This window comes from Apostichopus japonicus, chromosome 14 (genome assembly GCF_037975245.1).
Source record: "Apostichopus japonicus isolate 1M-3 chromosome 14, ASM3797524v1, whole genome shotgun sequence".
NCBI lineage: Eukaryota > Metazoa > Echinodermata > Holothuroidea > Aspidochirotida > Stichopodidae > Apostichopus > Apostichopus japonicus.
The window spans coordinates 953,937-979,515 of NC_092574.1; the positions used below are offsets into that span (position 1 = coordinate 953,937).

General features: G+C 38.8%; 1 protein-coding gene across 8 annotated transcripts; it reads left to right on the forward strand.

Moving 5' to 3' along the window:
* The first annotated feature begins 4,137 nt into the window (after nucleotides 1-4,137).
* On the forward strand, nucleotides 4,138-19,891 carry LOC139980313 (uncharacterized). 8 transcript variants are annotated; one of them, XR_011797524.1, is made up of 10 exons: nucleotides 4,138-4,363; nucleotides 6,278-7,283; nucleotides 7,916-8,071; nucleotides 9,065-9,157; nucleotides 10,788-10,904; nucleotides 11,496-11,662; nucleotides 12,056-12,432; nucleotides 13,117-13,357; nucleotides 14,407-16,052; nucleotides 16,196-19,891. XR_011797524.1 is itself a non-coding variant. In XM_071991881.1 (9 exons), exons 2-9 carry the CDS (start codon nucleotides 6,288-6,290, stop codon nucleotides 14,765-14,767), a joined length of 2,508 nt encoding a protein of 835 aa, XP_071847982.1. In that variant the 5' UTR covers nucleotides 4,138-4,363; nucleotides 6,278-6,287; the 3' UTR covers nucleotides 14,768-19,891. The 8 variants fall into 8 exon arrangements, 3 of the variants coding, with proteins under 3 accessions (XP_071847982.1, XP_071847983.1, XP_071847984.1); XR_011797525.1 differs by having other exon boundaries at nucleotides 14,407-15,932; nucleotides 15,984-19,891; XR_011797529.1 differs by having other exon boundaries at nucleotides 14,407-15,932; nucleotides 16,173-19,891.
* Nucleotides 19,892-25,579: the final 5,688 nt, after the last annotated feature.

The window sequence follows — 25,579 nt, forward strand, 5'->3', positions numbered from 1 at the left end:
ACTTGATGATTTGCTATGTTTTGTTAGTTTTTGTATAGCGCTTTATATGGCACTATTAAATTTGGTTATATTCGAATAAAAAATATTCTGATATATCAGATTAAGAAAATGTTCTTTTATGGCCTTACTGGGCTTTCGTACTACGGGGTTCACCAGCTAAAGGTCCGCTTGGTTCACGTGCTCTGGGGTGGTGGTTTGGGGGTGGGGGGGTGGGTGACTTGGGCGTATTCTGGTTTAATTCGGGTAGTAACCTGGGTGAGGTAACTGTGCCGGTGTATTTGCGCAGGTGGGTTTTCCAGGAGGTAATTGCCGTGGGAAGGGGGTAATTGTCCTCGGGGGTAATTGTCAAAGGTTACTTGTCCGGGGAGTAATTGTCTGGCGGAGTGGGGGGTACTTATCCACGTTGTGATTTGTCCTTTGGGTGTATGTCCGGGGGGTATTTTTCCCAGGGGTAGTTGTCCTCGGAGGTATTCGTCCTCGGGGGTTTTGTCGTCAATCCAGGGGGACGGGGGACACGTCCCCCATCCCACATTTCGATGGGCGGAGGACACACTATCAAATGTCCCCCACACATTTGGAAAAAGAGTAGTGTCGTGGCTCTATTTGGTTAGGGCTATACACATCTCAGGATTCATATCATCGAATATCACTCAAGGCTGCTGAATGGAGAATTCCACCCAGATCTCGTGAGTTGGTACCCTGAGCTCTCCGACAATCTTAAGCTTAGTCTGCCTTTCTTTCGAGGCCAGTTCCTGAGTCGTCGTCGGTTGAAGGGTCATAGACAAATATTCAAGTCGATGAATCCAGCGGTACGGGCTATGTTTGGTGAAGTCGAAGCTCTCTTGCGGTTGCTCCTCGTCTCCTCCGCCAGTTCGACCGAAGCCGAGAGATCTTTTAGTGCTTAGATGCGTTTGAAGACATGGAGAACTATGACTCAACAGAGGCTGAACCATGTGATGGTGTGCCATATTCACCGCGAACGTCTAGCCCAGTTGAAGCCTGAGGAGTTAGCAGGGAAGTTCGTTGGTTCCTCGGATTACAGACGTCACATCTTAGGGCGATTCCAGTAGAAAACTATTGCGCCGTCATTATCATAAGAGACAGCACTTCATAGCTATAGCCAAAGCTTTAACATAGTTGTATTTAGTTGGAGATGGTGTTTCAAAGACGGTGCCCGTTCCCTAATATTGGGGAAATGAAATGGGATCATATCCCGTGGCAGCGCAGCCCATGTTACCTTGTTGTTGAATGATACCGGAGTTTACTCCACAGTGATAGCACTGGGTACACGCAGGGGCGTCGCTAGAGGGGTGGGGTGGGGATGTCTCACCCCCAAACTTGGTAAAATTGACGATAGTTGGAAAATTGGAGTGCGACAGTCGGAATTTTCGACTGTCGCACTCTAGTTTATCTCCGCCTTTTCATTTATTCCTGTGATTGTACATGACCTAAAAATTGAAAAGTTTCGGTCAAAATTGACCTTTAATCTGTCATATTTAGCAAGTTTTTCTTGCCAGTTTGAGAAATTGTATCTCGCGATTCTTATACTCCACCGTACAAAACTTCGTATGATTTTGAATACTCAAAAAAAAAAAAAAATGCAATAGAACTACCGTCATAGGCGTAGGCGCTCCACATGTTAATGTGCATATATCATATAGGCATGCATCGGTTTTTACATCGCATGCCAATAACATACAATCATATGCTGTGTTATTACCCTTCCATATTGGTTACAATTATTGGGGAAGTCAATACAATATTTATGGTAATAATAATATCAGTTTAACCACTGAAAAACACATTGCAAATTATCTTTCTTGCAGTAGGTTCCCGAAAAGTTATCAGCATATTGCCCGAATTTTCACAAACATATTTGGTTGGGATAGGGGGGGGGGCTAATAAGTTTGTGAAATGAGTGCCAGTGGGTACAAATGTATCGAAAAAAGTTCGGAACAAAAGGGCAGTAGCGAAAAAATTGGGTGTCTGACTGACACTGACCGTATCGTTGACGAGTAGCGCGAGCGTGTGGGGGGGGGGGGCGGTGGTACAAAGCAGCAGTCGGAATTTTTTTGGCTTCAAAACCCATCCAGTTGGATTTTCAGCCACTACACCCCCCCCCCCCCAATCATCAGGCCTTAGCTACGTCCCTGGGTACACGGTAGTTACAAAGTACTCTCCGACCAGAATTCACCCGATTACCAGATGCAGGTCCACCTAGCAACCGAGGTAACTTGCGAGAGGACTCCAACGAACAACCACTGATTTATTTTGATGCCTTCATCACTTTAGCCACCACTCACATGGGACCTTTTCTAATTCTAATACATGCGCATGTGTGTGGTCCTGAAAACGTAATTAAAGTGGTTTGTCTTACCATCCTTGTTTCAAATTTCATAAAAATGTATTCTCGTAGATCTAGCAAAACATTTACAGATACAGTCCCATTGGAAGTGTGTCACGGGTGGCATTAAAAGTCATTGGTTTAACATGCTGGCGTATGCCGACTTTTGGCCAAATTTGCGCTAAGCTCACTAAACGAACTCGGATCTGGGCTGTGCCTAATTAGTTACTTATTTAAATCATTAATAATGGCGTATGAAAAAAAAATGCACCATTTTGTGGTATGACTCCCAGGACGGCAAGTCGAGAAACTCACATGCAGTCGCGGCGGATAGCTTTCTTCGCCTATATGTCCGGGGATATTTTTGGACAACGTTCCTATAGACCAGGGGTGGGCAACTACGGCCCGCGGGCCACATGCGGCCGGCCAGTGATTTATTTGCGGCCCGTGAGATGTCTCAAGAAAAAGAAAAAAATCAATCTATTTTACATCATCACAAAAAACGAACTATAGCTGCTTATAATTTGTCTGCACTAATGATGCTGTCAGGTAGGTCTATTATCACCATATCAACCGGACTGTATTGACATTATGTTTTTGTGAATACAGATTAGTACACACACCTATTGCTTGAACGTCCTCGGAATCAAAGGTTTGAAATCAACAGCAGGTTGTTGGTTAGGTGCGGCCCTGTCAATCTTTCACTCCTAAAGTCTGGCCCATTCATTCAAAGAGGTTGCCCACCCCTGTTCTAGGCCTATATCTGAGGCCCTGGGGTCATTGCTTGACCGACTTGGTGCAATATAATGTGCCCATTTCGAAGTAAATTTATTCACAGATTGTTAGTTGTCATGGGTTCGAACAAATGAAGGGTATTCTATCCTTAAACAAAGGGCAAAATGGGGCTGGGGTTCCAGTTCGCCGCATCATTTGTCAACTTGCACTGGGTTCTAATGTTCATGTCAATTGGAATCACTAATAAAAGAAATAATCCACCAAAAGTGAAGGTCGCATGAACTTTATTGCAGATTTCCTGAGTGACGAATTTGTAACTTTCTCCCGAAATCACGCAACTGGATGGCTGCTATCCAGCCTGACAAGTGCCATCTCAAGCGATCTGGCAGGTATTGAAATCTGAAATTTTCTAGTACGCTGCGCGCCAACTGATGGTGGCGCTGTGCTTAGATAGTACTTACGGCCGGAATACTCGAACCGATTACGCCCCCCCCCCACGTTTCAAATCGGATTGACGCCCCTGGTCAGGAGGGTACTTGTCCCGGGATACACGTCCGGGGGTATTTGTCCGGGGGAAGTTGTCCGGCAACCGTTTGAAGGCTGAAGACAAATTTTGTATAGTGGTGAGGTAATAGGAAGTGGCTAAAGTAACTAATGACAAAGATTGTACAATCGTTGTTAATACTTACTATGAACACATTTCTCAGGTATGAAACCGCTCAATTAACAAACTTGACGTAAATGCATAATCGTATCCACAATACTGTGCAGGCAAGTATGAAATAATTATTGCTTTAAAGCATGGAATATTCTATTAGCTGACGCTGATGGCTTAGTTAAACTTGTTGACACTTTACTGCATCTTTCTGTCAAAACCGCATCCCCATATCATTTTGAATAACCAACTGTGATCAACTTCCTAGAGTTAGAGAAGGTTGAGCCTTCTCGGAATAGACTATATTCTATCAACCATATGTCTCGTTTTAGTAATAAGATGTTGAAATGTTTTGTAAGATAAACGGCGTGCCATACAACCTTCGCAAGGCACAGAATGTAGTTCTGTGTGAGGAGTACTAGCAGTGAGGCCGCGTAATTCGAGTTTACTGACAATCAGTCAGAGTAGGGAAATTCCCAAGGCAAATGGAAAATGGTTGGATTTGATGTATTGGTCCAAAGCCCTAGACCTAGTTCTGATCAGTCCGATTCCAACGTCCGCTTTAATGTGTCTTGTTGATTCTGTTTACAGCTAGCCTAATCGGTAGACTGCCAGCCAAGACGAACTTGGTAGGAGTACTGTAACTTAGACGTACAGTAGTCCTATACTTTACATTACTGTACAACATTACTGCGATATCTATTCTAATCCAAGGACATTACTGCCTTATTCTATGACATTTGAAGTGGTTAAACGTAGGTATAGGAATAGAGCTGGTTAGGTTAGGACTAAATTAGTAACAAGTAACATATATGTTACCAATAATAACTAACGTAACGGTATATATCGTTAATCGCTATATGTCAAAAATATTTGGTTAATGATTGCTACAGTAGGGAGTACCAGCTTACCTTAGGCCTTCAGTAAGTTAATGTAGCCTCACTGTTGGACTTGTTTTAGGTAAATATAAGTTAATGGATTATGCAGGGTGTATACTATATTTGTTGATACAACTTATTTGTCAACCTTACTAGGTAGGCCTAATTCAAGTTTAAGGAGATGTTATACGTTCTTATTTTGTGTACTTTTCACATTTGTTACAATAATAATATTTGGTCTATGTAGCTAAGGTATAACTTAGTTGTGTTATGGACACCTATATTTTAAGAATTTAGTAATGCATTAAAAATATGTAAATTATTTGAGAAATTCCGTCATGACTACCAGCAATTAACTCTACAGGCCAGGCCTAGCATTGCTTGACAAATAGGTAAATGTTCCAACAGACTGTAACCTGTTGTTAGGCTCACATATGGAATGACAGAGGGTGACTGCAGTGAAAAAAAAAGAAAAAAAAATTAAGGCCAAAACATGAAGGTGAATTTTTCCTTTATTTTGAAATATGCCCAACAATTGGCAACATGAATATGGCAAACAAAAACAGAATATTGCACTTACTGTGACTTTTTCTTTTCATTGTAAAGTAACAATACGATCAAGTAAATATTGAATATCTTTTAAATAACCAAAAGAAGTGTATAACTAACATTTAGACTAGCAGTTAGTGCTCAGGCAGTACAGTAGACATTTGGGGTGTTACTAAAACGAATGACAATTGCGTTACACATAACGAATGACAATATGTTGAACACACTAAAAAATTGCATTGACTAAAACGAATGACAGTAATGACAGGACAGACATTTGCTTCAACCGGATACCACAGTTCAGACTTCGTGGGTATCTAGATCTATTAAAGTACGGACAAGATAAAAACGCACCTTATAGTAAGCGAAATTGTAAGTCTGATTTTAAAAAGTAAATTTAACATCATTTTTTCGATATTAATTGTTAGAAACTAACAATACTATAATCTTGAAACGGCTTCAGTTATCTTTCTATATAAATCTACAGAGGTACAAAACACAGCACTCAAGCGCAATCTCACACAAAAACTTTCCCTGTGTGCAACCACGAAACATGCAATTTTCCTCAAATCATTTTTGCGCAGAAAACCAATAACCGCATTTACTCCACTCTATCTCCACTCAACACCGTCCTTCGTTGTCATTCACTGTCATTCGCTGTCATTCGCAAATGATAATTAATCCTGTACAAAGTCAATTGTCATTCGGTCATTTGCTGTCATTTGTTTTAGTTTGTCCCAACATTTGGAACAGTTATTTACAACATTAATTATCCATGACACTAACATACAGTACTTCTGTATCCTAAAGTGATAACCAAGGGCTTCTGTAGAAGAATAGGCCTATCTGTGTTAGTTGAAAGTATTAGTTGTTTACTACTAAGATCACAATGGTACCCGCCACTGTTACCAGATATCATATTGACAGTGTCCAAACTGCAAGAGAATTCACAAGTCACAGACCATGATATTCATGAGTTCAGTTTGATTTGAAAGTTATATTTGTATTAACCAGTACTGATACAAGCTTAGTCATAGGTGTGCTAACAAGAAGTGAAAGCTTCTAGTATGTGTACATCAATTTTTTTATATCATTTTTTTTTTAAATTAATTTCAGCTGAGTAACAATGGAATTGCAAAGGAAGGCTCCAGTCCATTTTCTCTTGTCATACTGTGGAGAACTGCTGCAGTTTGAACTGAAATCTGGTAAACAACTTCAGGAGGAAATTTCAGTACTGCTGACCTGCAGTCACTTCAAAATTTCAGCTGACAGACAAAGGATGCACAAACTTAAAACCACATCCATGAGAGTACAAAATCCCCAAAGTGATGCTGGATCCTCTAAACAGCCAATTGTAACTATTATCAAGTGTAAAACAATAGCTATGCAACCTATGGGGTTGTGTAGACCTGTGGTGTTGTTAGCATTTACACATTCACTGACAAACACCTGGTTCACAACCTGTGTCTATGTTCCTGAGTCAGCAAGATTTGCAACTTTAGGCTCATTCACCTGTCAGGGACTTTATAACATCTGGGAAGCTTACACTGACCTTCTAGATGGTCCTGCCATTATCTGTCATTATCAATCGTCAATCTATCTCTCCATTTGGAATTCAAGGAGAAATAAGTTTCAGTGTTCACAGCATAGTGTAACCTTTACTGCGCCAAACAGTATAAGGTCGGTGTCAAGAGAAAACCTTGAAAACTTTCTAATCCTGGCGGTCATTCCATCCCAGGGAGATCAAGAAGTATCTGATTTATTTGGAAAAGGAGATTCAAGTTTGAATGATTCAGATTGGTTACTATTGAGGATAAACAATGAAAAAACAGAAACTCATAAAGGACTAATTGATCAATTACCGTACGCCTATGCAGCTGTTACAGAGAAGGTACTCATGATTGGTTTCCGTGGAGATAACGACTGTGATGGAAGCATTCTTCTGGCTACCTGCTTGGCTCAATTGATATTTATCCGGCCCGATGGTTCCTGCCATATTTGTGACCTTCCATTCGGTGATGTTTCGTCAATGTATCTGAGCACTGTGGGGGAATGTGACTCTCGAGTTTTGATTTCTTCCAAGGCAAAGTGTTTCTGTGTTGTAGACCTGAAAAGCCTTACTGTAAGTAATAAACAAGTAGTATGATTGTTTTGCCAGTCGTGAAAATTGGAAAGTAGTTACAAAGTTCTGCAATTATTTGCAGGATTATTGAATCAAAACAAATTTCTATCCCAGGAGAAAGATTCTTCCTTCAGCCAACCATAACATAGTTCACTAAGTTAACACTTTGGAATTGTTTCAAATGGCTATATTTCTGACTTTTATTTACAATGGTAAGATCATTTCATAATCCATGGATACTAAAACTAGTTGTTAATAATGCTGTGATGTTACAGCTTTCTTTTCTGTTATTGTAGAGTTAGATTTTATATTCTAAACATTATTTTGTGGCATCAGACATATATACTGTACATAGTACAACTGCTACAATTTATCCTGATAGATTTTGAAATATCCATTTCATTTTTGAAGTATTTCTTGTGGCATGAGGAAGTCTTGAAGTTTCAAATTTAGTACCAAAGTGATGAAAATTGATTAAAATACCTTCCTTAGCATAGAAAGCGACGATTATGTAACTTTTGACTTTGGTTTTGTACCCTGATGCTATAATTTTAATTCCTATCGTTTGTAATATGAGTTGTTATTTAGATAAAAGTCTTTGAAGACTAACTTGTCAGTGCTATCTTTTGCAGATTGTCAAAGTCTGGTCAGGTTGTGTTGCTGCTTTTTCTGATGATTTCCTTGGCGTTGGTTCAAACCAGTACTTACTACTCAAAGATGATGGAGAAATTGAAGGTAGTAATAAGTTCCTACTGACAGATCTGGTTCATTCTTGGCCTATGCATCAGGTAAACAATTGTCAGTCATCATGTATGTGTCCAAAGCTTCATGCAAGCCTTTGTTACATATTTATTTCAAATATTTGAAAAGTGAGTTATAGTTGATGGTTATGAATGATGGTGAAGGTGACTCAAAAATAAGTGATATGAGTTTCAGACTTTCAGTTCTTCATAATTTGGTATCTATAGAACAATAACTGGTTGTTTACAAGTTTGAAGTTAGTCAGGGTTTTTCTGGTACAACTTTGTTCTGAGCTGTTTTAATTTAATAGTTAAAGTGGTTAAAATTGGTTTTTGAATGTTTACATTGAAGATATCATGAGACAATGCACCAGAAGATGACAATGGTTTGTTAGTGCGTGAATTCCATCCTCCATCTTTCCCCATGTCCCCAGAGGTCATTGTAAAATGTAGTTTTTCATCTCCTGAGAACAGAAGGTCATCCTTTTGTCAAATGTTCTTGTAAAATCTAAAGCTATTTATAACTCTCCTATATATTGTTTATACCTCTCTCTGTTATAAGCAGTCAGTGTTGACATCCAAATTATAGCATGAAGTTCTTTTCAAAAGTAGTACTTTTGTAGAGGTTCTGACTCAGCACATTATTCACAAATATTGGGAATGAGTTTCAAGTTAGGCAAGCAAATTTCCCAATGTAGGAGCACTCTATGACAGCTATGATGTGGAGGGTTGATTCTGAGCATCCATTATTTGTACTTTCTTACATACAGTAGATAAACACAACACTGAGGACCTAATAAATTTCTGGTCTTGCACCCCAAGGTCAATTAATATTTCCTTTATCTACAAATCTTTTTATATTTATATAAATCTGTTATATATGCTTTAGTTTTGTCACAGATGCCTGCAAAATAGAACTCCGATCAGGTGATATATACATTAAACTTTAGCAGAAAGGGAAACTCACAGCGTATGTAAGTTTTGCCTTGGTGTTACATGTAAAACCGTAATCACAGATGTTTCAATGTTTTTACTCCGTAGCTTGGACTTGCCAGTGGTGAAGATTCTGGGAAAGAAGAGTTTGCTCACCAGAGTATGCAAAATGCTGTTAATGCTTTGGAACTTAGGCTACAGGTAATCTCCTTGGCTTATACTTGTATATTTATTAATTGTGAGGTAAAATTTTAAGTGATATGTTTTGTCTTTTCTTTGTGCAGTTCAAATTGAAATGAGATAATTTTTACAAACTCTTTTTCATTGTTGCTGAAATCAAACAATAATAGGGCACCAAGATTCATATTATGAAGTCATAAAGTGGTGTTTCTACTTTGATATTAACATATCCCTCTGGTTGTTGGGACTTAGTATTCAAGGGATCTCTGCTAGTGTTAACAATGAAAAAGATGGTTAATTAACATTGCAATTATATCATAATGTGGAAAAATAAGATTAGATGAATTTTTAAATTTGAGGCACAATTTCTTCCTTTTTGGTTTTCATGATAATCGTAACCTATGCATTCATGATGGCGTGATACATGTGTGTGTGTGTGTGTTAGTGCGTTTGTGAGGCCCCATTTGTAAACACGATATATTAAGAGGGGAAGGTCAGACCAATTAAGTGTGTAGAAGTACCACATTGAGTACAAGAAGCCTATTGTATTTGGTGGAGGTCAAAGGTCATTTGGGGTCACCAGGGGTCAAATTGTGAAAACCTTGTAAATTGATATCTCAAGAAGGGAAGGTCAGAACAATTAATATTTGATGTATAGAAGTACAACATTGAGTACAAGAAGCCTATTGTTTTTGGTGGAGGTCAAAGGTTATTTGGGGTCACCAGGGGTCAAATTGTGAAAACCTTGTAAACACGATATCTCAAGAGGGGAAGGTCAGACCAATTTCATATTTAGTGTGTAGAAGTACCACATTGAGTACAAGAAGCCTATTGTATTTGGTGGAGGTCAAAGGTCATTTGGGGTCACCAGGGGTCAAATTGTGAAAACCTTGTAAATTGATATCTCAAGAAGGGAAGGTCAGACCAATTAATATTTGATGTATAGAAGTACAACATTAAGTACAAGAAGCCTATTGTTTTTGGTGGAGGTCAAAGGTTATTTGGGGTCACCAGGGGTCAAATTGTGGAAACCTTGTAAACGTGATATCTCAAGAAGGGAATCATGGGCCGACCTCATATTCGGTGTGTAGGTGTACCACATTGTGTAAAAGAAGCCTACTGTTTTTCATGGAGGGCAAAGGTCATTTGGGGTCACCAGGGTCAAATTGTGAAACCTTGTAATCACAATATCTCAATACTGGAAGCTTGGCTCTAATGTAGTGTGTAGAAGTACCACATGGAGTTAAAGAACTCTATTGTTTTTGGTGGAGGTCAAAGGTCATTTGGGGTCATCAGAGGTCAAATCGTGGAACCCTTGTAAACATGTACACCCTCACTATACATTACATCAGATTCATGAAGAAAACTGTGTCCATGTTACTGTACATTATCAAAAGCACAATGCATATTTGCATTCTGGGTAAATGATTTTTTTAGAAAACATTAATGACATATACCTTTTTCAATTAAATGTAGGAAGCATAACTCTATGTAACTTAACAGTAAGGTACTGGAATCCAGCAGGGTGTTGTATTCTCCTGGTCTCAGTTCTGATACAAATTTATAGATTACACCAATGATCAGTAACAAAAGTAAAGTGCTACATACTGTACTAACATTGTTAAGTTTATATCCTTTTTTTTTCATACAGAGCAGTTCTAATTTTCTTCAGAGGCTACAACTTCAAAGTTGTCAGAAGGAGGCTGTCATATCCAGGGGTCAGTCCACCCTGGATGAGGTCGTGTCACAATCAGGGAGAGAAAATCAGGTTTGATCTAACAACAGGATAAATTAAATTAGAATATCTCCAGGAATACTTCTGATATTAATATAATGCAAATAAAAATTTTTTAACCCAGCAATCACCCAACTTAAAATGAGAGTCCTCCATGTAAATATATAACATGAATTTTCCCAAGATGAAATGCTATTAAATTTTGTTATGTTAACCGCATGTACTTTGAAAGTCCCTGTTGTAACTAATTTCATCACCGGTGGAAAAAAAGATAGGATTATGATATAATATCTGATTTTTATAAAGCGCTTTACACCAGCGATAGGTCTCTAAGCGCTTTACAGATGTTAAATTACCCCTGGTCAATGATAACCTGTCCCAGAGACAACCCTCCAGTCTGCAGCAGTAACATACTGGGCCCAGTGACAAGTTACCTCACAGGTACCCATTTAACCCCTGGGTGGAGAGAGGCAAGTGAGATGAAGCATCTTGCCCAAGGACACAACTTAATGAACTAGGCAGGAATTGAACCAGCAATCCTAAGATCACGAGTCCAGCGCCTTAGCCAATTGGCCACCACGCTCTCACTTCTTGATGTGTTTATTTTTCCATTTTTGTATGCAGACAGATTTGATTTGCATTCTCGGTGATGATGATGATGGAACTAGCTCAAAGGTGCATAACATGTCTGTAGATGTTGATCTAATACCATTGAAGATGGAATCCTTCTGGAAAAGGATTATTGGAAGAAATTTCATCTGTGGAGTCCTTGTCATGAACAGTGGTGCAAAGTAAGGTTTTAATTATCGAAGCCAATACAAGTATGATGTTTAGATTCATCCAGATTTTATACAACATGTGTTCCTGTTTATATACTGTACAAGCAACTTTTCCTTTAGATTATGGTAATTTCTTGTCAATCTGTAGATCCTACTAACTATCATGTTGCACCCCAAGAAAAGATACTACTGATTAATGTGGAATCTACCTGAGGTGAAGCATAATAATAACACCATTTGCTAAACATCATTAAAACATTTAATATTAAAAACATTAGCTGATATGCAATAATAGTAACAAGAAGATTGAATAGTAAATCTTGTGTATGTTCTGTATCATATTCCATTGTTAATGTTAATTCTCACCCATTATTGATTCCCTTTGTTTTTTTGTGTCTTTCTTAGACCCATTTCTGATATTTGCCTACTACTCGTCCCTACAACTTCCTGTGCTGGTTCCATGCCTACCATTAACACTCATGGCAAGTTGCAGTACCCCTCAGAGGACTCATGCACCAGCACTAGGACTGGTGGGAATGACCAAAGTAACTCTTACCTTCTGAAGGGCCAAAAGACATGGATAACCACAGCCACTGAGTGCCCTATGTTTGATAGCATGGCGGCATTTAAGTTTGATGTTATTTTAGTTTGGAAAGAATGGATAATAGATGGTAATCAAGAATTGAGTCAAGAGAGGAGGAAAAGTCTCTTAAATTGTTCTCTTTCTTTTGATGATCTGGAGAAACTGACCATAGAGTTCAGTTCAAGAAGAATAAAATCAGGTTTGTAATGTTGCTGTTAATGTCACATGGTCGTATCGAGCAAAAGCAAGGGAGGAATGGAGCTGGGTTAGCATGCCATATCTGTGGAAGCTAAAGACAACCTTGTAAAATGACCTATTTGTATAGACAAGTAAAGTGTATATGTTTAGATGTTCTTGAATAGGCAAAACTTGCTTCAAACTGGAGAAGCATTAGACTTCAAGGTTTCCACTTTCACCAGTAGATGGTAATTTAGTTGTATTCATAGTATATTTTAGGTACATTAATAAAATATGGTAAAAGATGCTGCCTTGTGTTACTGTAATATTCAGTTGTGTTTGTTCAGATAATGTGTTCTTTATTCACAATCGAATTGTGTAATGCATATGCAAATGCTTTGTGGGGCATTATCAAAGGTTTATCAGCAGCCTACAGATGTTAGTATGCTAACGTTGCTGGAACTTTGTAACAGAAGTTGTAACCCACCAAGTTGTTACCTGACGTTGAGTGGTGTGAGAAATAAGTTGTCTAATGCTCTAAACGTGGATTTAAAAATGTTTGTGTTAGTTTGAACATAAAAGGACCTTTAGTTTACTTTCATTTTAGCATATCTCATGACATTCAAAACAAGATGTGCTTGTCTTAATAGCTGATCTGGTAAGCTAATGTTACTAATGATACTAATGTTTTACTTCTTTCTTGAAGGTGAAATGACCAAAATTGACTTTCTTGCTCTTGGTTGCATCCAACTTCACTCGCCATTAAGAATCACAACAAGATGCACAGCTTTGGGAAAGGTACCAACAATACTTTGCAATGAGTTTGGTTTTGTTCATGTTACCATGGATACCAACGATGGACTGTTTTGTGATGGTGGATGTCTTGGTGGAGTCGGAATAGTTTATCGAGTAGATAGCCAGAAGATGACATTACTTGTAAATACATGGTGAGAAAGCAGTTTGCCATAATCAACTTGTACATTTCTGTGAATTATGGTGGTGCGTGGTTGCCTCAGGTGTCCCCAAACTTTGCATAGTGTTATACATGTTGCTGCACTGACAGACAATGTAGTTGCTGCGTTTGAAAGTCACATTGTAACCTCAACAATAATGGCTAAATTAATACATTAAAAGAAGGAAAAATCAGTTTGTATTTCTAGGCACTTTCAGGAATAAGTTTACTTATTTACTGGAATTGTAATATAACTTTTTAACACAATCGTGAAGTTAGAGATATTTTGCCTTGGCATTGATAATCAATCCATGACATCACATAGTTGAAGAATTAGAACTAAACAACAGAGAAATATCTGAGATATCATCATTTATTGTTGTCTTCTATAAACACATTTATGCTGTTAGCATCACAAAGTTTCCATATCACTCCCTACATACTTGTTTACCAAATCAATACATATATCGGCTTTCTGTATTGATTTGGTAAACTTTTCATACTTTAAATCCCATAAGAACCCAGTTTACTAGCCTGCAGCTGTTTTTTTACAAATGAAGGGAAGGTCTAAACTTTGCTTTGGTATGTGACTCAGGCTCATCTGCCTAAAGTGTCATGGAAGATCATTATTCAAGATGAACATGGAAGGAATCAAGGCACAAAATTAATTTGATATATTGTAGACTGTTTGCAAACACTGCTATCAGTCCAAGCTATATTCCTTTACCACTTAATGTTTGTGAAATCACTAACTGATAATATAGCAGCCTTCAAGTCTAGAATTATATTTATATACAGCATGTAGGAAGGTCTATGTATAATATTTGTGAAGTGTTGTAGACCTTGTGTACATTGGTATTTGCATTAAATAAAATTGTCTCTGAAGCAGTGTTAAAGGGTGTTCTTTAGGAATATTTGTTGTAATACTGTAAAGAACTACACTACCATTGTATGTAGTGTGGTGTATTATGTATGGTAGGAAACAGCATGCTTAATTAACTTAACAAGTCTGATAATGATACACTATGCTCTTTTGATCTCCAGGGATAGACATCAGCTGGTATTATTCTTACGAAACCTCTTCTCCATCCTCCCATCGGATTCTTCAGTGACTGTTCTAAATCCAGCTGAAGATACCAAAGCAAAAGTACAAAGTCTCACCTTGAATCACCTTCACAGGGAGTTGGAGGAAGTGAAGAGAATGGCGAAGGAAAAGATTTCACAAGGGACTTTAGAAGAAACTTTCTTTAAGGATGATACTTCAAATGAGAGCTTAATGAAATTAAGATTAAACTCAGACAGTGTAATGATGAAGCTTGCTGAAACCATCTCATCCAAATATGAAACCGCCTCATCCAAATATGAAACCGCCTCATCCAAACATGAAACCGTCTCATCCAAATAAGAAACCGTCTCATCCAAATAAGAAACCATCTGATCCAAATATGAAACCATCTGATCCAAATATGAAACGTCTCATCCAAATATGAAACGGTCTCATCCAAATATGAAACCATCTCATCCAAATATGAAACCGTCTCATCCAAATATGAAACCATCTCATCCAAATATGAAACCATCTCATCCAAATATGAAACTGTCTCATCCAGATAGCCCCATGTGACCAGCTTTAGTGTTAATATGCATGTTAATAGCTCTTCCCGGAATTCCTAGCAGTGGTCTTTTGCCAAACTGGCATTACTTGCATGACAAGCCAAACTACTTAACATAGTTTACATGCAGATGATTTTTTTTTGCATTCTAGACATGTAATGATGTAAGTTGTGTCAAGTCCGGTATATTGAAACTAATGAAAGAATTCACCTCGTGGAAAGTGTTGTTGGGATATTGTATTGGCTGTATATATTGCTACAGATATGTTTCACCAAACCAGCCTCAAACAATATGAAGATATTTTAACTGACAATCACAAACACAAGACAAATTTTCAGATGGAATCAAAAGTAAGTTTCACAATATAGATTCCACTATGAATCACACATTTGCTAGCAGAGATTCATGAAATTTAGTAGTTATAATTTTGCTAGATTCCAACATGGGAGTCATAATTTTGTTTGTATTGGTTGTTGCTATTTGTCTTTATTGAAATGTCTTTTTTTCTCTTTCTAAAATTAAATTAAGGTTTTAGGAATAGAGAAATAAAAAACTGGTATAATATGTCATCTTGACACTGAAATTTGAAGTACATCCGGAGTGTGCGGAGTGTATAGCCTAGTGGTTAACGCCGGCGTCTCCCAGTCATGAGATCCCCGGTTCGATTCCCGCCGACAGCAATGTGTGTCGTCTGGCAAGGGTGTTGTTCAATAACAACTTCCCGACATGGACGTTAAATGGATGTATGCCGAGAGATTGGCTTCGGTCAGCTTGCGAGTCTAAAAGCCTACATGGCTTCTTTCGCGAGTTCCTGCTTGCGGGAAGATCACATATTCATACATACATCCTGTGTGCAGTAGCCTCTAGGGACCACTCATTGCAAAAGTGAACTTTGCCATGTTGAAAATAGGTGTGGCTTGTCATATGATATAGGTGTGGCTTGTCATATGATATAGGTGTGGCTTGTCATATGATATACTGTAGGTGTGGCTTGTCATGTGATATAGGTGTGGCTTGTCATATGATATAGGTGTGGCTTGTCATATGATATAGGTGTGGCTTGTCATATGATATAGGTGTGGCTTGTCATATTATATACTGTAGGTGTGGCTTGTCATGTGATATAGATGTGGCTTGTCTTATGATATAGGTATGGCTTGTCATATGATGTTGGTGTGGCTTTTCATATGATATAGGTGTGGCTTGCCATATGATATAGGTGTGGCTTGTCATATGATATATTGTGATATTGTTGTGGGGGATGACAGTAATTACAAATGGAAAATCTGATATTGCAACAACCCTTCTGTTTCTTTATTTCTGTATAGTCTGGGAGGGTGTGCTTGTCAGTCCTCACTTTTCCTGTCCTTTTGCTGCAATGTCAAAAGCAGTTGACATCATTAAGCATAGAATTTAAACAAAATATCATTCAACATGAAGACAAAGAAGAGATAAAATATAACTCAGCACTATAAGAAATACTCAGGACTCTTTATTGTCATGATATTGCACAATACTTATAATATTTAAAATTAACAATTTAATAAATATAAATTAATCATTTAAATTTAAGAAAAGAAATAACTCATTGTTACTACCCGCAGTTTATTCTACTTACGCCAAGTAAATATAATTCTCTGAAAAACAATAAAACATAATCTTTTGCAACTTTATTTTTAGAATACCGAATTCTGAACTTAGAATTTCATACAAACACTTTGGTTAAGCAAGTTCAAACCATATCTTTTGAAAACCCTGTTGCTTCACAGAGCTTAGTTTCTACTTAATGCTCAGCTATGAATATGATCCTGACATCTGAAGCAATTTCAAATAGAAACACCTCTCAAAGATCAAGTTGAGAGATTGTTTTATTTTTTATTAATTGCATCTTTTTAGACTCTCTGTTGTACATCCCAATTGTGAATTTCTGACTTGTGATTTTAAGTACATTAAACCTTCAATTATCTGACTCTCTCTATACACAAAATTCTTGGTTATCTGGTTCTGATATCCAAATATTCATAAGTGTATTATACTGCACATAATTCATCACATTGCAGCTTTTTAGATGTTCACCCACTGTTACTAGCGAATTACTGCCAACGAGAAACAAACGTAAACAACAGTTACTGTGAAACTTACTTTACAGCTCTTTGTTATAAAACACATTGTGGAGTCAATTACATCAGGAAACTACATTTAGATAATAACATTCATAAACACCCAGATTGAAAGCAACTCTACTATTTAACCAAGACACTGCCCTACATCTGCAGTAGAGACGAGCTGTACAAGATGATATGCATATATTCTATATTACTCAAGTACACCCCTGAGTGATAGGAAGTCATTTCATGTTTATAATTAAAGACTACTAATGTTAGTGACATCATTCTCATTCTGTGTCTTACTTAGTCTATCTCATTTTCTGCCATTTTAATTACTTGTTACAATTGAGACCGTAAATTTTCCTCAAAATGAGCTAAACTAGAAGAGTGGTCACATGTCTTCCACAATGTATGCAATTTCAGACATAAAATATTGTTACCTATGCTGAAAGCAGATTGTACATAACCAATATCAGCAATTTCAGCCAAAATTAATAAAAATTTGCGCCATTTTTCTCCAACTTCAGAAAGAAGTATTTCCATTTAGAGCGAGTACCATCACAATTGTTTGCATAAAAGTTCTTTGTTAAATATGCTCTATCAATGTGCCAAAATTCAGTTTCATAGATGCTGTCCCACACTGAAAATTGTTCATATGTATGAGAAGGTGTGAAAAAAAAATTATGATTCAAAAGCCCTTGAACTTACCTTTATTAACCTCTTACATTTAATTAATGTCCATATTGAGGATCCCCGTGCTTTAAATTACTATAATCCCAAGTTTTACTTCTGTCTCAAAAGAAAAGTTTTTGAAGAATAAGTCTGGGTGTTATATTTAGGTCAATTCAAAATGGATGCCATTTTGGATTTTTTGGGTCAATTCCACCGGTTTTTGAAAGCCGATATCTCTGGGACCAATTGATATTTTCAGCTAAAATTTGGCGTAGATTCTTATCTTAACATTAATGAAACTCCACACTGAATTTGGTAAAAATCTGAGATGATTGGTGTCGGGCCCTTGTTGAGTTGGCACGGAATGACCCTGTAAACACCCACATAAGATGACATAACAGTAGATTAGTAGATTTAGTAGACCATACATGTTAAATTATGATGATTCCCGTTTATTAATCTTGTGTTATGTATTCATATCTGTTAGAATATAATCTAGGAAACCCTCTGAACTTAAGTATATTATTGATTGGTTTGTATGTTGAGTTAATTGGATGCTAATTATCTAGCCATGGTTTTGTGCATCCTTAAGCATTACGTAATGATTTACAGAGTATTCAGATTTCGGCAGAAGCAGTACATAAGTAGCATCGTATAGCCACAGGCTCTCTCCTTCTTCTGTCTTGGCTTGAACCAAACACAAGTAAAACCATAAGTTGCTCTTGTTTAATTATGCAAAACTTAGGTCAAATTTTAGTTCAAGAGAAAGAAAATCAGTGTATCCACCGTCATTGAGATACCAGTGACTCATTATTTTACGCATTAAATTGGTTGTTTTGGTGCCTTTATAGATGGCAAAAGAGGCAAGGGGGAAGGAAAATACAAGCTGAACGAGAAAGACAGTAAGAGAATGTGAAAGTAAGGCCAAAAGCCGACACTCATATTGAGACATTCTAGAACCAAAAGGAAGAAATCTATTGAGGCCGGGTTAAGACGAGGCTGAATGGAACCATATATAGTAGCTATGGAATAGGCGACGTAAACCTTAAGAGAATATATAGGAAGATGATTCTAACTGTTTACTGTTATTAATTTGTTGTTGTTCATAATTATATTTCACAGGAAAACTCATATACTCTGTCTGTCCTTCTTTACGCCCTTATACTGGTCTCTACAAAGAATCTGTGACACTATCCTATTCGATCTTTACTTTATGGTTAATAGTATTTACCCTGTGGATTACCAGAGAATATTGTGTTTGTTTTTTTAATTCATTTTAATACACAAGTTTGTGTGTATTTGTTAATAGCCTCTATGTCCTGTTTATAGTCAAGAAGCTGCTGGCTTCACAGTTAATCTACTTACTTAAACTATTGCGTCAGACCAAATCATTGTTACTTATACAGTTTTTCATTGTAGATGTCCTTAAATGGGTTGCCTCTTTAGCACAGGACTCCCTTGTGCTTACAGAAGTGGCATCATCATTGCTACTGTATGGTCAAGTGTTTTCTGGTAGTAACTCCAATCAGGAGATCTCTAAGGTAACTTTCCTGATTGGGTACTCTATCCTAACTCCAATTTGGCCCCTCCCTTTAGTTACACTGTAAATAAATCGCCATGTGGGCGACAGAGCACCTTTACCCTCCAAGCCATGAGGACGTAGGTGTCAGCGATATTGTTGGTTATTTAGATACCAAGTTAAAGTTTGAAAGTACTTCAGGGTACTGGTATAAAATCATGAGAATCTGAATCTACTCTTGTGGAATTCCATTTAAAGTGAAGAGTCTAATATGTATCTGTAAAATGTAAATTAATTGTTAATCTCGAACGGTTCCTGATACTGACCACTATGGCGTCTCCACAGAAACCTAGCTCCAGCCTACTACAGTAACTCTTCAACACTATTTTACTATGTTCACTCCCCATCGTTGACATATTGGGAGGTTTCACTGGCGGCATAACCGGGGGGGGGGGGGCTTGGGGGGCTCAGCCCCCCAATGAAAAAGGTTGAGGGGGCAAACGCATGATAAGCCCCCCCAATATTTACCAAGGCTCCGAAACGTGCATCGTTAAACGTGCATCACTACGAGTACACGCAAGGCGTGGAACATGGCTCTATGTTTAAACGCAATCAATTATTAAACGAACAAAAACACAATATTAGCATTTCACCTGTACTGTATACATGCATTCGTGACAGTGCTTGGTTCATAGAAATTTGTTGGCAACTGCACATGGCTTTGGAATTACCCATTTGTTGACATTAAGAAATGCTTTCTGTTTTTTCTTATGACATTTATTTAATTATTGCATTTAATTGCAAGTAGTAATTTACTACAGTCAAAAACGTCTTTGCGAGTACACTACGAGTAATGGCTACTCTCTTAAAACACCATCGAATATACAAATTACAGATTTTTACGTGCAATCTGAGAAATTGCAGACTTGAGACCCATATTTTAGGGTTAGGTATTGGCAGGATAAAACACCACTAACGACAGTTGAGGACATTTTTGGGGATGGTCCTTGTACCCCCAAGTGAGCTGCCCTTCAATGTTTGGCAGAAACATGCCGACCAGATGGTAGAGGAAGCCCCCCTTTTTCTGAGGAGACAAAAGGTCCCCCCTGGGATGCCTCATGCCCCCAGCCCTGACGTTTTACCAGAAGGCAGTGAAGGAGCTGGGACCTGGAACAACGGCAAGTGAGCTGCTCGCGAAACTGACCCAGGCCTTTGGCGTAGCCTGTGATGGAGATAACCTGTTCACCCTCTTTGGGAGACAAACCAGGAGCATGGGGAGAAGCCATCAGCATATCTGAACAGACCAGAGGGGCGTTTTTGGACCAAACCATTCAGTTTGGGGGCATAGATCCAGAAGACACAGACAGGCTATGCCTCCACCAGTTCATTCAAGGATGTATCTTCGACAATGGGCTGGTGGGGCCCTACAGCTCCGACGGAGGACACTAAGCCTCCTGGTCTTCTAGAATTGCTGTGCCAGGAAGTTTGGGTCAAGGATGGGGCAGAGGCCACAATGTCCCTAAGGTGCCAGTGGAGTAAGCCTGTGAAGAGGGTCTAAAAAGGGTCTCCCAGAAGATTTGAGTCAGCAGCTGGACAAGGAGGTCACCAGCATGAAGGCACAGCTGGCTACCCTGCAATTAAGCCCCTTGTGACGGAGATCATTTCTTTTTGACATATCTGGGGCTGAGGGCGCTATTACAGAATTGGAGTTAGAACTCGTGATTTGCAGAAAGCAAAGAATTTTTAGCCTGCACGATATCAGTAGATTCCATCCTTTTTTGAACAACGTTTTATTACTGAATATCCATGCAAGAGTTACAATCTACCATGATTTAACTAATTTTATTTTTGGAGAGTCACAGTCATGTAAGTTTTGTGTTGAAAATTGAGTATTCCCTTTGTAAAAACCGAAGGTAGCCAGTGTCCCCTTTGCGGTGATTAATTGGGACTATTGTACCGGTTGCACGAAAGATTTCCCTGGGATCCATATTTTCCAATAGGGTCTTTACGTTTTGTTAGTGTGTCTTTGCACTGTCCCCAGGGGTTATCCCGTTATGTTCTTTTTATACCTCCAGATATTTTCACATTGTTTTGTCATTTTGACAGGAATTAAAGGTGTAACTTGGTGGTTTTCAGGTTTGGGTGTTCAGAAATTGGGGGTGTTCGGAAACTGGCTCCCTTTTGTTTACTCGGTAAATTATGTATGATTTGTGTACTTTGTGATGTTTATTTACATTATTTAGCTCCACTAGGCTATTTTACAGTACAGGAGTTGGTGTATATACTGTATGGTTTTCTGATAGTTGATGAAACAAGACGTTTTATTCTTCCTCCTTTTCAGGATTACACCTTTTGCCATGTCCTGTATTTTCACAGATCATGCAGACTCCTTTTCTGGTCGAGTTACTCTGCATCATTGATAAGCAGACTTAACGCATTCATTGACCCTACCGGTCCGGCCCTTAAAGTGTCAAGGCCCTTTCACACATTTCATGTGTTGCCATTTCCTTTATGCTGGGCCTTTGTTCTTTGTTCTTATGATCTATTATATCACGTACAAGTATGGTTCATTATTTTTCGTATATTACCTCGGTACTGTACACATATTCATTACTTTCAGGTGTTCTTACAGTGTTGTAATCTATTGATTATTTGCTTTGACCTAGTGGCTCAGTCGGGACAAGCCATTTGTTTTACGGTACTTTTTCTACATCAATTTTCCATGTACATTTACATGTGCTGTTGTACCTTTAGAGTATAAACAACCAACCAAACATGTTTTCCTTGTGTTTATGAGACACCAGGTGTCTTTTGTGTCATCTACCATGTTTAATACACTTTCAAAGGTTTTTTATTGATCATTTTCCTATTTACTAAGTAGCTTATTTCTACACATTCTCATTATGGAGCCCCATGATAGAGCCAGGTGAATTGCAGTATCATTGGATGAATGATTTGGGATATGTTTAGCTGTGCTTCTGTTGTTAACCCAACTGGTTCTCATAATTTATAACATTTTCTCATTTCAAGCTACCGGATATTATCAGACGGCTGTTCCAGTTCTACCAGTATCTTATCATATATTTGAAGTTATATATCTTGCATGTTTTACTTGTGAGTAAGATATTTATGAGTTGTTATATATTATATCTCAACAGTTCACCGTTGAAGTACAATAAAGTGGAAACCATTGCTCAGACCCTTGGCCGCTTCTTTTTTATTTTCATCGGTTGACACTAACTGGTCGATTACAAAATTACCGGTTCTACACATTGGCCAGTACAGTGAAATGACTTAGTGATCACCATGGCAACGGCACAGAGGACAAGAAAATTATCACGTCGCAAGCTCGCTGCAGAGGTTCAGAAAGGTGAGCAAGGACTAGATCAGCTATGGAGAGATTTAAGGCGAAAGTTGACCTTGATTGAAAATTTAGATCGGAGTGAATCCAAAGCAGCATCAGCCGAAGCACAGAACATTTTGGAAACTTACGCATGTAAGTGGTACGAATTAAGAGATCTGTATGCTGAAAATGATGATTATTTGGAAGACGCAGAAGTAACTAAGACTGCCGTTGACAAGAACTGTAAATTTGCCAAAGAACATTAAGCGATCAACAGCTAGAAACAATGTCTTTGCATTCAGTTGGCTCCCGACGATCTTCGCGATCAAATTTATCCAACTCTTCGTCCGTACTCCGCGCACAAGCTGCAGCTGCCGCAGCTGCTGCCTCAGAAAATGTTGCATTTGAGGAACTGATTGCTCAGCGTATATCAGAATCTAAAACGAAGAAGGCTATCAGTGACCTAGAGCGAGTAAAACAGGAAGCAGAAGCCGAAGCGGAGTTAAGAATTTTACGAGCCTATCAGTCAGCCGCAGTAGAAAAAGCAAAATCTGATGCTATTTTAGAATGCGACCGTGATCAGCGAACTGACAATATTACTAGCCCTGATCAGTCATCAAATGACCATGCTGAAAGGTATGTTTCTTCCTTCAACGTTTCTTCCTTCAACGACCTCCTCCTACTTCAGAAATGAGAGCATCAGCGTCGCCTTTTTCTCCAACAAAACGACAGCCGGAACTTTCACCAAGCAATCCTTCTAACGCACCTACACCGTACACACTTCCTTCTCCTCCAAAATTTACCTCGGAGGATAGACTGATCGACCTGACAATGCAAGTGACAAACACTTTAGCGCAACAGCGACAGCCCATCCACGAACCGGATATATTTGGAGGCGACCCATTGCTATTTCGCCCATGGAAGTCGTCCTTTGAAGCTATGCTTGCCCGGGCACAGAATTCGGCAAGTGAGAAACTTTCATATCTTTCCAAGTATACACAAGGTGAAGTAAAACAGCTCGTCGATCGATATCGACACCGTCACCTATCTTCTCCTGATAATGCTTATCAAGAGGTTTGGCTTGAATTGGAGAGACGATTTGGTAATACGTCAATGGTTACTTCGGAGATAATACACAGAATTACCAGTTTTTCCAAGTTGAAACGAGAGGATCGCAAACAGTTACAGGCCCTTTCCGATCTTTGCGTTGACGCCGCTTCACAAATGGGTGACCTTCCAGGACTCAACATTTTAAACTATCCGCAAACCATGTTTCCTATCATTGAAAAACTACCGGAACACATACATAATGACTGGAGGAAAGAAGTTTCCCGATACAAACTATCCTATGGTACCTACCCAAACTTTGCTCAGTTTACCTATTTCCTGAGACAAAAGGCGCAAATGTATAATGATCCTGACCTTTACCCAGCTGAAGAAATCCCGCAGGTAAAACAAGTAAAATCTGCTAAGCCACAATTCAGAGTACTTTCATCTAACATGTCACCACCTGCGACATCCAATTTTTGTTTTTTCCACAAGCAATAAGGACACAACACCGCCGACTGTATTGCCTTGGGAAGGCGTCCTATCAAGGATAGACGGGAGTTTTGCAGAAAGCTAGGATTGTGTTACAAGTGTGGTCAGAAACACTTAGCGAAAGATTGTAGTACGTGCAAGAAGTGTCAAAGTTCCCAACATGCTTCCTTTATGCACACAAGACCAAGCACACAGGCCGATACAAGGAACCGGACAGATGTACCTGTACCACAAGCAACCACAGAAGTAAGCGTCCAGGCGAATATCAAATGCACAAAGTTTACTTCATGCTCATTTGCACATTCATGTTCTAAGATTATCTTAGTGAAGATGTATCACCAGAAAGACCCATCGTAGTGGATCTATGGATATGTTGTCCTTGACGATCAATCAAACGCCTGTTTGGGTGACCCCCAACTGTTCGACAAGCTGAGGATCAAGAGCCCCAAGCATGAGTATGAGTTGTCAACTTGTGGAGGACACCACGTACAGGCCAAAGGTAGGCGTGCCAGTGGAATTGTCATAGAATCTTTATCTGGACATAAAGAACAGCTGCCGACAGTGATAGAGAATCAATATATTCCTGGTGACCGAGACGAAATACCATGCCCAGATGTCTGCCAGTCGTTCAGACACTTAAGAGACATAGGAAAATTCATCCCTGAACCGATGGACGACGTTCGTATCCTGTTACTGTTGGGAAGGAACTGTCCAGAACCACTAAAGGTGAGAGAAAGTAGGAATGGCCCCAGAGGGACCCCATGGGCCCAACGCACAGACCTTGGGTGGACAGTATCGGGACAGATCTGTGTTAGCAGTGTTAGAGGAATACAGGTATCGACGAACAGAACTATCCTGCGATCATGTGACGACCACCCTACTTGTAAAAATCACATTTTTGCAAAGGACTTACTAAGCAAGCAACAGCCAGACTCTGTGTTCATCGAACACAGTGATGATGAGCAGAAATCCATGTCAGTTGAGGATAAACGATTTGTACAGATGATGTCTGAAGGCGCACATACCAATTATTTGGGAAATTCAGTTTTCCACAGCACTATTAAAAGATAGAGCCTAGAGATGGCTATCTAATGTTCTGGAGGAAACGAAAAACATTTTTTTTATTATTAAAAGAGGTCTTCATCCAAAGGTCTATAAACAACACTCCATCATGGGCAAAGGTAGCAGAACTTTTCCAGAGGCAGCAACTTCCTGTTGAGGACACTCTAACTTTAGTCACGGACATGGAGGCAGAAGGTGCAAAGGCTCATTTACCCTGTGAAGGAATGGCAGCCCAGCCTTTGGCAGTTCATGGTTTTACAAGATCCACAAACTCTGGAGTTGCAGAAACTGGCAAAAAGAGCACAAACTGGCAAAAAGAGCACAAACTGTTAATAATGAGTTGGCTGAAACTAAAACAAC